The sequence below is a fragment of the Manacus candei genome, unplaced genomic scaffold, assembly GCF_025592945.1.
Source record: "Manacus candei isolate 608988 ecotype Guabito, Panama unplaced genomic scaffold, ASM2559294v1 h1tg000037l, whole genome shotgun sequence".
Lineage (NCBI taxonomy): Eukaryota > Metazoa > Chordata > Aves > Passeriformes > Pipridae > Manacus > Manacus candei.
Window position 1 is genome coordinate 14642853 of NW_026138085.1, and position 12496 is coordinate 14655348.

General features: G+C 46.2%; 1 protein-coding gene across 5 annotated transcripts in view; it reads left to right on the forward strand.

Annotated features, from left to right (window-relative positions):
- Positions 1-12496, forward strand: part of LOC127473877 (kelch-like protein 3) — a 62075-nt gene that overhangs the window by 29462 nt on the left and 20117 nt on the right. For all 5 annotated transcript variants that reach the window (XR_007905615.1, XM_051794054.1, XM_051794055.1 and 2 more), the window contains 3 exons: positions 495-616; positions 8405-8567; positions 11564-11673. Coding sequence is in view for 4 of the 5 variants with exons in the window: in XM_051794054.1 (XP_051650014.1) it covers positions 495-616; positions 8405-8567; positions 11564-11673 (395 nt within the window). In the remaining variant the exon portion in view is untranslated. The remainder of the gene's footprint in view (positions 1-494; positions 617-8404; positions 8568-11563; positions 11674-12496) is intronic.

The following is a 12496-nucleotide window of genomic DNA, read 5'->3' on the forward strand; positions in this document are numbered from 1 at the left end:
ACACTGCATTGCTTTTACTGTAGGGTATACCACAAAACACCCTAAAGCAGCTGGTGCAGCATACTCATCTACCCATATGTATATATATTAAAAAAATTAAAAATACTTACAGTAAATATATAAAAAAGGTCTTTCTAAGACTTATCCACAATCTCTTTGAGTCTGTCCCTATACTGTTGAGGGACATACTGTTTTTTTGGTTTTTTTTTTTACCTCTATATTTGTTTGAATGCAGGAGACCCACAGCAGGTTCTTTTCTGTCACGAAATTAAGCTCGTTGCATTTATTGACTTATTTTTTTTTTACATTGGTGTCCTCAGTGTTGAGTTGTTTTTTAGCTGGCGTTAGGAGGCTTCTGGGAATCTCCCTGGTTGTTCTTCAATGGTCAGGGATAGTGCCAGGCAGTCTCGTAGTCAGCAGGAGAACGTGCTGGGTGTGTGGGGAGCGAGGTTCTGCAGAGCAAACTGTAACTGTCCTTTTGAACTGAATTCCAGGAGACATGTCTGAAAGCAAGGCCAAGAAGATTGAGATAAAAGACGTCGATGGCCAGACCCTGAGGAAGCTGATTGATTACATCTACACCGCTGAGATCGAGGTCACGGAGGAGAATGTGCAGGTAGGTCTGGGCCAGCACTTCCCGTGGAGAACTGAGTGAAAAGCTTGAAACTCAAAGGCACAGGTCCTTTTGGGGATGAGGGATCTCCTCAGGCTGCAGAAAGTAAAAGGTTGAGCTTGAAAAAAGCTACTTCCAGCCTCTGTTTAGTCTTGAGGCACTTTAGTGTTTTCCCTGCACTTAAGTCATGTTGCATTTAGCTTTTGTGTTGGGCTCTTATAACAAGAGCAGGCATTTGCCTTCCAAGAAGCTGTGCTGACTTGTGGGTCAGTCTGTCGAAGGTCAGAATAGACTCAAACAAGCAGTGAATTTTAAGGCCAGGGCAGGGTAATCTGGCTGTTAGTTTTTAAATTCTTCTTGGTTGTTTGAGTTGTTCAGCAGAGCTTTGAGTGGAATATATTGTTCAAATGAGGGCATTCTTCCTTTTTATTTTTGTGTGTGCACTCTGTCTTGAATTTCTGTGAGGTCAATATTTGTCCAAGAGTGGAAAGAGTAATTGAAAGGCAGCCCAGAGATAAAGCAGGGTGCTCAGGAAGAGAGTGTTTCGCCGTGTCACGTGGCTGTGGCTGCTGGTCAAGCTCTTTCTTTGACTCTGCTTGTATTTGTGGTAAGAAAAAGGCTCTGCACTCAGGCACTGATTTCTGGAAGGGATGCTGGGAGCTCGTGTGTGGACGTGCTTTTCGGTGGGTCTCTGTTTTTGTTTGCAAGGGGCAGTTTGAGCCCCTTGTCCTCCTCTCTGTGACCTGGACATAGGTCAGGGTAACAAGTCTCTGTCCATGATGCTGGAAAGAAAGGGGCAGTGCTGCTGGGTGCATTCTGTTGACCTAATTAACATGGCAAAATTAGACTAGTTCTGCTTGAAATGAGGTTCTTGCTGTGAGCTCTTCTGCTCCAGTCCCTCAGGGACAGTGCAGGTTCTTGCTGACCAGTTGCTCCTGAAAAACCCTGGGCTGTGCCCACTTTGCAGTCTAAGCCCTTGCCATGCTTTGTGACCCAAGTCTGTGGGGGCCTTTTCTTGCCCCTTCTGCCCTCCACTTTTATAAACTTGACTTTCTGGTGTGCTCCCAACCTGGCAGTTGTCACACTGGCAGGAGTGTGGAGCCTGGTTGTCCTACAGGACCATCAGCGAGGAGACCTTCAAGGTGTCACTGCAGCAAAGGAGCTGAGACTCAAACCCAGCTGTGGGTGGCTTGGACTGGCTCTCTGCTGTGTGACTCTGTATAGTCAGGGTCATCAGCAGCTGACATACAACGTTACTCAGTGGGGAACTGGGGTGGAGCTCCTTGGACCTCTGGGATCTCCCACTGCGGAAGGAAAAACGACATTTACACTCTTGGGCTGGTCCCTTCTTCTGTGGGAAATATGAAGGCCAGATCCATGTGCTTTCTGAAATGTGTGCTTTCCTTCCATGCTGCTGGTTGTTGGGTGGCTCAGAAGCACCCACTCGGCACGTGGGATGTGTGGAGCTCGGGACACCGTCTGGCCCCAGCCAGCCTGCCTTGAATGGAGCTTGGGAAGGGCCTGTGCCTGCTCTGGCTGCGTTCCCAGGGGAGTATTTTGGTGCTCCAGCTGCACCTGTGTGTAAGTAGGGCTGTGGGAGCTGGAGCAGGCTGGAGAGCTGGCTCTGTCCTGCTCTGCCTGGGCCTGCCCAGGAGGTCTGGGAAAAGTCCAGGCGTTCCCTTTTCCGAGCAGCTGGAAAGCTGTCTTTCTTAGTAAAACCTAACCAAAGCCTGCCTTCTGTGGCCTGGGGATTACAAGGAGTTAAAGTAAGCTCCCTGTCTGTATTTTGGCTTTCATCTCTTAGACAGCAAGATAAAAAAACATAAGTTTTGAATACTAAGGTTTGGGCATGGTGTTTTTTCCCAGTCTATTAAACCAGGTCCTTTTACTGCAGGATTTATTTCAATAACCACTCTGTGAATAACTCTTTAGGCTAGAGGTAAATTAATTCACAGGAGCTAAAAAATGAAGCTGTTCTACTGCAAGATTAACTGACTAGTTTAAATTTTATTATGTTTAAAATGTTCATGCTGAAAATGTTTTATGGAATTTATTATAATTTTGTAATGAAACCAACAGAAATAGATCCTGTCTCTGGGTGTTTTGCTCTGAACAAAAGGCTATAAACAGGTTAATATTCACCTGCAGCCAAAAGAAGAAAAGTTTACAGAAATGAATATTCTGTCATTTGTTGGAAAGTTTCACATCAGTGAAGGCAAAAAACATGAACAACAAAAATTAAGCTCTTTGCAGTCTCTGGTTTGGATTAGCAGTGTCAAGCTTAGGAGGAAGGTTTGGTCCCTTGCATCACCACATCCTCCTGATGCACAGCTTTGGGTCATTCATCCATCCATCCATCCACCCAAGGACACCTCAGAAGTACCTGTGTTGTTTCAGCAACGTTCCTTCACAGCCTTGCTTGAGCACAGTGAGACTTTCTCTTTTCCCAGCAGGTATTTCCTGAGGTCTGTTATTGCCATGCCATGCACTCTGATTCTCTAGCAGGGCAAAGGTGCTTTTTAAAAGGAGTTTTTCAGACTTCCTGAGTAGGTGGAAGAAGCAATTTCTGGGCATAGGTGCCAGGTAATTTCATTGTAGAAACGAGCAAAAATAAAAAGATTGCTCAATGGCATTAACTGAGCAGATGCAGCCAAGCTACCAAAACTTGTGAATAAATGAAAAGACACGATCTTTTCAGTGAGCAAAATAAGATGAGAGCAGAATAGAAATGAGAAGAAGATGAGCAGCAAAGGTGCCATGCAGTGCAGGAATGAATGCTCCCAGGCGTGCTCGAATGCTGAGCAGTGCCCAGCACTTCACAACAAGAAACCTTTTTACAGTATTTTTGTTACTTCTTTTCTAATAGAAACCTGTATTTTTTTTTTTTTTTTTGCTTTTATAGGCCTGGTATGAGTTCAGGAAGTGAGACTCCCTTTTTTCTAAGCTTGTATTTCTGTAGCTGATTGTACAATGAAATGACACGGTGCTTTTTGTTTTGTTTTTCGTGTGAGGAAGGATGTGTGTACAAGGGGCCAAGCCTTTCCAGTCAGTTCCAGTCATCATCTATGTAGTGAGTTCCTGGGGGGGAGGTTCATCCAATTTCTCCTCAAGATTATGTCCCAAATGTGCAGACAAAGGGGATTTTCAGCCCACCTAAGCTCTGTAAAGGAGAGCACTGAGCCCATGTGAAGGGAATACTCTCTTCTAACCCTGCTGGGGGCATGTAGGTGAGAACTGCCCCAGCAAATGCAATCCTGCTTTATCTACTGGACCTTCATTCTTAGAGGGAGATTGCAAGGCAGTGTAGATGAAGCAGTAGGAGGGCTCAGGGATGATGGATGACAAAGAATCTTCTATGCTGAGCAGCATTTTACCTCTGAAAATGCATTTGGGATTTAAACTCCCACTTGTTTGGAAGGCATGGAGCAGAGAGAGAACTTCTGTCTTTATTGCAGTCATGTTATCTCAGCAAAACCCACACTGGGATTTCTGTCCCCACTGCCTTCTGTTGTTCCTCTTCTGTTGCACCCCACATCAGGGTTGGTTGTAAAGATTCATATGCATGACATACAGGTCTCATTCATTTGAAGGTGGAGTTTGATACATTTATTTAGAAGGAAGTTGTTGTGTCATGCAGTTTCTGTAAAAGGAAGGAAAACTGAAGTGATTGTCATGGGGAAGTTCATGGATGCTCACGTGCAGCCCTGGTTGACTTCCATGGAACACGTGTCAGAGCACAGGGCCTGCTGCTCCCCACCTGTGTGGAGTAGCTGGTGGTTTTAACACTGCAATTACTTGGGTTTTTCAGTTAGGTCTTGATTTTGCAGCTGAAGTGGCTGCACTGCTGCTTTCCAACCCTCATATCAAACCTGCCAGCTCCGAGTGATGGGAGCAAAGTCTGGCGATGGGGGAGCTGAGCGTGGTGTCCTCGAACAGAGCTGAATGATGAGGAGATTTGGGAGGAGGCTCCTCATTCTCTAAGGTGGTCCTGTGAACATAACTGGACCTCTGGTTCCAGGCAGTGAATACAGTCCCTCCTCAGTGTGTCCCAGCCATCCTTAATGAAGATGACACTTCATTACTTTCAGCAGCCTGAGAATTGCCCTCCCAATTAAGAAAGTCATTATCATTCAGGCTGTAATGATTCCCTGGAAAAAATCCTGATTAACCTGACTTCCCAATTAAACTTACGGACGCTGTGCAGTGTTACCACATGTGAGGGGTGTCCTTGTGCACAGCCATAGTTTGAGATATGGATTGTGCAGAAAGAATGAAACCTGAAATTAGCTGTCTGGAGGAAGTAGATATTGAAACTGTCAGCTTTGCAGGCACAGTAATTGTCATACAAAATGACTTGAGAAAAGAGGAAAAAAGCTTTGCCAGGAGCTGTACTATTTCCATTTCAGAAGTGTGCTCCTGCACCTCAGCTCTCCCTACAGACTTAGGACTTCACAGCAAGGAAGGAGAGTTGTGTGGCAGATGCAGTTTTCATGATAAAGGGGTGCTAAGTGGGTCAGTTCATCACCCTTCCCCCTCTTCACTCCAAAAGCTGGAATTGTAGCAGATGCAAGCCCAGGGTGAGGCAGAGCACCTTTCAACAATAAATCAGAGCTGTCTTCCTCCCTGCAACCAAAGCTCCTTGCCATGGATTGCCTTGGAGTGCTGGGGGTCCTGGTCCATGGCAAGGTTGACTCCTCTGGGTTGGGGGACCTTCCTTAGACCTATGGAAAGTCTTATAAGTTGGCTTGGCCTAATACAGAGATGAGGAGAAACTCGTGGATGTGGCACCAGAGGACTATGCTGGGCCTGATGGAAGTGTCTCTACATTTTTATTCCACGGTTTAATCAAGGAACGGTGTGTCTGAAGTTGGAGAATGTAGATCAGGAGGGAAGTTGCCAGCAGCTCCCCGGTTTTCTCTCTCACCTCTATATCCCATGTCCTTCTCATGCCTGCTTCTGGCATTCCTGCTCCTGGTGAGGCTTTGTGGTTCCCTGATCCTGTCACACTTGCCTCTGTCTGGGCCATTTCTCCCCAGGTGGAGCATTTAAGTGGAAGCTCCGTTGTTCACCCCGTGTGCTGCCTGGGAGCAGCTGGGGAGTAATAAAGCCTAATTGCCATCCTTGCACTCAAAAGCCACATTACACTAATGTAGTTTTATCTCCACTACTCGTGCAGTTTGGAGCAGTTCATTTAAAACTGTGTGCTTTACCTGCCGTGCAAACACAAAATCCATTAATTTCTCTGGTCACGGGTTCCCCTGGGAGGGTGCTTGGGAGCTGTCTCCCTGTTTGGGCAGATGTGCAGTCCCAGCTGTGTCCCTGGATGTGCAGCTGAGGATTACAGCCAGTACTCTTGTTTGGCTTCTAATTTGACTGAATTGTCAAAGCTGCTTATGAGCTTTAATACATCCCCTGCCCTGGGAAAATGCTCCTTTCCCAGTTTTGCAGAGCAGGAATGGAGTAAGTTAACTTTTGGCCACGGGTACCTGGAAGGCTGTGTCACGCTAGGGAATCAACCCCAGTCTCTGCAGTCCAGCATTAATGAATAAACCTTAGAGTGACACAGAGCACTTTTGGCTGAAAGATGTTCCTAGTTTAGGGACATCAAAGGTCTGTGGAAGTGATTGCACAGGCAGTGTTGTGTTAAACTTGAAATTGGTACGAGTCTGCAGAGCACAGCTGGTGATCTAGATGGTTATGGTTATATCTCTCTCTATATATATATATACACACTCCCCATAGATGAGATAAATTATTTAGCAAAGCAGTCAGTCTCAGTAGTAATAGCAGATAATTTTGACATAGTTTCAAGAAATGAGTGGGTTTTGATATGGAGGCAGATCTGGTACAGAAGCCAACTCTCTGTAAATCTTTCACGGCTGTTGGAGTTCAAATACTGAGAGTCAAATCCAGACCCAAGTGAGTAACATGCCTGGATGTTAATGGGGTTGCAGTTTGGTCCTGCTGCATGTTTAGGCAGGGCATTTCCTCTTGTTATTTCTAAAGGAAACAGACTTTGTTCTCCCGGAAATCCTTTGCTTGCTTTTCGCCTTCCCTGGTAAAAACAAGATGAGTGTCGAGACGCTCAACTGGGAAATGGGAAAGAGAAAATCCACTCATCTCCTGATAGGCTTTTTATATCCTACTTCTGAGAAGTGTTATGTGGTAATGCCCCTTTCCCAAAGGCTTCAGTGGTGTGAGGCTCCTTCTGCACTGCCCTCTGAAGCCAGCACAGGGCTGTAACAGTAGTACTGGTACGTCCAGGGGCTGTCGCATGTGGTGTTAGTGATGGCAGTGAGCACCTTCTGGTTTAGAGGCAATATCCCAAACACTGGAGGTAGGCAGCCCCCCTGGATTGGCAGGTGGACGTGCTGGATGGATGGGGGTGCACAGAAGAAGCTCTGTATGGTCTGTGCCCAGAGAGTTTTTGCAGGGAGTCTGGCTCCTCTACCCAAAACCCTTATGCAGCTCATGTGCTCACCTCTCGTTCAGCTAATCAGAAAGTGGTCCACATCTAGGTTTCAAAAACCTAGAATATTGCTATCTTGATTTAATCAAACCCCCAAACTAGTCTCATCCTGGCATGAAGAGACCTGGGCCAAAACAGACTCCCGGGTTAATTGATTTCTCTTTTTATTGTTGCCTGTTGGCGGTGGATGCTTGGCTGCTGTTCAGCTGGGATGGAGCTGGAATGCATCTGTGGCTTAGAAAGACCTGGGGCAGGTTGTGAGTGTCCTGCCCTGATGTGGAATGGGACTGTGGTGGCGGGGACAGGGAGGGGACATCTTTATCCCTTCCGTGCCATTGAGATCCGGGGAGGTGAACGCTGTTAACCCACTTTTGTTTAACAGCTGCTTGGGTTTTTTTGAGTTGGAAGTAATTTCCAGGAAATGTGTGCTCAGATGGTGAGCACAGATGCCCAGTTGGAAGGACATGTGTGAAGCAGCCAGAGCTATGAAGGGTCTGGGATAAGACACGTCTGCAGTTGCTGTTCGACATAAGAAAGGAAGTAGCTGATGTCACGGGCTGTAACGTCCCGATTGACTTTGTTTTCTACTTCCTGTCCTTCTTACTGGCCTCAAAGGTGTTTTTTTCCAGCAGATGTCACATTCCTGATCCACGTCCATCTCCATTTTCTGCACTTAGTTTTGGAGGGACAAAGCAGTACCTTATTTTCAGAACGAACCACAAGTGTCCACAGCATTTTGTGTGAGTGGAAATGAGAGCTGTTAATTTGAATAGTTGGCCCCATCTTTCCTGGGAGTCTTGCTGTCACTAAAACCTGTTTGAGCTTCTGGGAACTTCCTCTCTTACACAGCCATTTGGGCACCCTGCTCAGGGGCCAGTTGGTTTTGTTGGAAATAAGAAAGTTCAGGGTTTTGAGGAGTGCTGGGCTGCTATGGGCTTTGAATCTGATGGCAATGCTTGTAAATAGTATAAAGCTCTTCAGGGGAAAAAACAATAAATCTGTGGTGCAGGACCTACCTGCAGCAAAGCCAGAAGTGCAGGTGCACCCGTGGTTGCCTGTGTCTTGTCCTCCCTTTACCTGCCTCGAGGTCTTGTGGGGAGAAGATGTGAGGAGAAGAGCTCCACTTTTAGCCCAGCGTGGGATAGCTATTTCCATTTCTTAGAGCATGAATGGAGATCTTCTGCATATGGATAGAGCCAAGCCTTTAACCTTCCTTCTCGTCCCCCACAGGGACCCTGAAGGGGAATTGCATCCAGTTTGCGCAAGCTGGGCATCAAACACTCTTTGTCACTCGCTCTAATTCCCCTTTCTTGCCTTCGCAGGTTTTGTTGCCAGCTGCTAGTTTATTGCAGCTGATGGATGTTAGGAAAAACTGCTGTGACTTCCTTCAATCCCAGCTGCATCCCACGAACTGCCTCGGCATCCGAGCCTTTGCCGACGTGCACGCCTGCTCCGAGCTGCTGCAGCAGGCCAACGCCTACGCAGGTGAGGGAGGGGAGCCCTTCTCTGGGGTCAGACCTGCTCCCAGGGGCAGCAACTTGTGTAGTCTGAGCGACATCTGCATGTCCTGGTTGGTCACTTCATACTTCTGGTGTTAGAACGGGGAAGGGAATACTTTTATTGGGTTCTAGGCCGGTAACTTTCTGTCGCGCCGCGAGTTGTGAAATGTGGTTTGGTCGCAGGGGAGCTCCTTGTGAGGTAAAAACCCCTGATCCTGTGAATCTCAGCCCACAGAGTAGCTCCTGAGTGTGATCCCAGCAAGCTCTTTGTGTGCCTGTTCAACAGCTTGGTGTTGGCACGCTGGCATCCTCCCCAGGGACCCTGCCCAGAGGGAGCAGTAGGCAATGCTGGGGATTTCCATTCTAGGAATAAATGGAACTAGGCAAAATTAAATCTCGTGGGTGGGAGTGGGAACACTCTGCTAAAACTGCCAGGCAGTTTGAGGCTCTGATCTGTGCAGCAATGGGCACTTACCCCCAGGGTGGATAGGCTCATGTTTCCTGGAGAGTGGATGTGTTTGGTTGCAATGAGCAGGTGCGAGCAAAGGCTCCCAGCATTTCTCCTCTACATTGTAAATGTAAAGCTGTTTCAGGCAGCCCCAAGCCCTGAACTCCCCAGTACTTTCCAGTCTCCTCTGGCGGAGCTGCCCTTGACCTCTGCTCGGGAGAAGCTGGTGGTTTTCTCTACTCAGTTTGTTTTGGTGGTTTTCTCTACTCAGTTTTTTTGGTGCTTTTCTGGTGATTTGTATGGGGATAAATACACCTGCTGTCTCCCAGGGCACCTGCTCTGTCCTGCAAAATTTTCCTTGTCAACGGGTTTTGTCCTTAATTGGACCATAAGTAGGCTCAGTGGAATAAAAATGTGCCCACCGAGTCCTCCCCTATTCTCCTGCAAATAAAAGTAAAACCTTTTCAGCTGCTCTGGCTGTATTATCCCCTGGAGGAAAAGGTACCCTGGAAGGAATGGTTAATTGTATAAAAGCTTGCTTGTAATATCTCATTATCCTTGCTTCCAGGCCCTGTTTAATCTTTAACCCAACAAGCAGTGCATTCACTGTATATTTATTTGGTTGTTTGGCAATTAGAAAGTCTGCTTTGTTGTTTTATTGGCCTTCATAAGTCCCAGTTAGTACAGCAGTCCATGTAATGTTAATGGAACTCCATTAATAAAAATGCCATTAAAATTCTTTTCACTATGTTGTTTATGTAACAGCCTTAAAGCAAGACAGAAGGTCCCCAAACTCAAGACTCCATGTCTGGACGAGCTCAGTTACTTGAGAAATGCTTAGTTCTGGCCAGTGCATCACTTCAGTAGATGGAGGAGCCTTCTTGATGCAGGCACCAGTTACTTTATTAAAATCAGTAAATATTCTTACTTGCTTGCAACTAATAAAAGAGATCAAATATATTTCTACTGCCAGATGCAAGTCCAGAATGAATGACTATGAGATTTTGTCCAGAAGTCAGAGTGCATCCAGCTGACTGTGTGGGGAGTGTTTCCTGCCTCTCGAGTATTTAAGGCCAGAAGAGTTCTTTAGATCTTATATATACTTCCAGCATAACAGAGTATTAAGCTTTATCCACATACTGCTATTTTTAGTCAGAGGCTTTGGCTTAGCTGTGGGGTTTTGGTCCCCATTACACCAAGTAGGGTCCGTGACTGGGGAAGTCCAAGTCCAGAGTCCAGCTCTGCAGCACCAGCTTTGGTGAGGGGTCATTCAGGTGCCATCTCCAAAGAGCTCCTCTCTAGAAGATATGCCAGCTCATGTCCCTGTGGTGCTGCTTTTTGACAGGCAAAGCACTTTGCAGATGTGAGAACTCGAAGCAGATCTTCCTGCAGAGGGAGATTTTTGGATACGTGAGTCTGAACTTCGCAAAGCTGCAGGATTAGAGCTTGAAAAAAGCTGCTGCAGATAAAGTGACTGAGCTTCATGTTTCTGTATTTCAGCCAAAGATAAATGGGACTTAGAAATGGCAGGTGAGATTAAATTGGCAGTATATGTAAGAAATGCTTGCAAAACTAAAATTACCTGCAACTGGCTAATGACACAGTTGACCTAGAAATTATTTTTTAGGAAGTAATTATTTCCTGTGCCTTTTGGCTCAATATAGATCTTGACAGATTTGATGATCCTCAGTCATAATTCTTCCAGTTTGGGATTATAATCAGTGACATGCATTTTGTTTTCAAGTGGCTCCCAGAGTTACAGCATGGAGGGATCTGGAGGCAGAAAAGGGAGAAAGAGGAACTTGTAGAATTGTGGGCTGAAGTGGAAAGGGGAAAAGCTGCTGGGGAAGGTGGGTCCTGGGGGGTTGGAGCAAGAGAAAGGGTACATTTACATGTTTGGGGGAAAGAAGTAAAAGGTGGAAGGAGAGGAGAGCTGATCCCATGGGAGTGCATGGGATGAAGATGCCCCTTACCCATCTCTCCATGTAGCCCTTGGACACACAGATTCAGCTCCATGCCCTGGGATTCCTCAGTATTGGCTGCAGACCATATGCCCCAAACTGATTCATGTTAAAGGTGGGCTTCCTTGGAATATGTGCAAATACCCAAGACCCTTGTGGAGTCTCTCATCCAGGTGCTGAGCAGATCTGATGCTGTCTAGCTTGTTGAAGTGGGCAAGAACTGAATCTCGAGGTGGCCAGATAATTTACTGCCTTAGAAAGGCACTCACACTTGTCTCAGTTGCCACTTCTAATCTTATTTGCCACTGGAAGACTCTTAGTGGCTTTTCAGAAACTTTGATGTCATTTATGAAATTGTCTCCTGGGGCTCATGCTGCTTGAAATAACATGAGATTTCTCTCTGCAGCTCTCTCTCTGGTTTCTGTCTGTGTTCCGCCACGCAGCCACAGTGGGTCTGTCTTGGGTGCCCAGAGCTGTAATGAGAGCAGTTCTCTGAATGCTGTAGTCCTTCCATTGACTGAAAACACGGATTTCATTATAATTTTCTGTTCCCTCTTTTCATTTGTTGAACAGAGCAGCACTTCCCTGAGGTGATGCTAGGAGAAGAATTTCTTAGCCTTAGTCTGGACCAGGTTTGCAGTTTAATATCAAGTGACAAGCTCACAGTCTCCTCTGAAGAAAAGGTACTGTAAATTGCATAGCAATTGCAATGCTGGAATGTTTCTAGATCTTACACCAGGAATGTTCTCATTATATGCTCTTTAGGGGCCATTCTGCAACAGAGATCATGTGGAAAGGAAAATTAAAATAATGCAATTCCTAGAAACACATAAAAATGACCTTCACTTGGTTGTTCTTTGAAGGAAGTAATGATTCTCAGATCTATATCACTTCCAAAGGCCCTGGGGGTCAGAACAAAATACCTTCCCTCCCTGGAAAACTCCCATATGCTGTTGTGTAAAGCACTCATTACCTGCTGCAAAACCACAGAGAAGGTGAATTTCATTAAGCCAGGGAGGAGTATTGGCTTCTGTTGCATGTTGGGTGGAACAACAAAAGGAGATCTGCAACTAAAAGGAAGGAAGGAAGGAAACGTTTTTCTAACATCATCAGTGTTTTTAATGGAAGAGGGGAGAAAAAGGCACTGGTTGATACTGTTTTGTGGTTGAAATGTTCAGCACATCTTGTATAGTCTGGAGTCCTGGGGAGGAGGGTGACTAAAGGTTTTAGTGCTTGGTGAGCTCCAGATCCAGCCTTTCTCTGGTGTGAGCTTCTTGTATGACCTGCTGCAGGTTTCTGGGGACAGCTATGTGCCTTGAGTCCTTCAGCTCACCCCAGAATTGTCACTGTGGGGAGGTTGTAGAACCACAGAATCATTAAGGTTGGAAAAGGCCTTTAAGACTGTTGAGTCCAACCACTAACCCAGCACTGCCAGGTCCACCACTAAACCATGTCCTTAGATGTAAATGGGCACTTGTGGGAGACCACAGGAGAGCTTGAGGATGA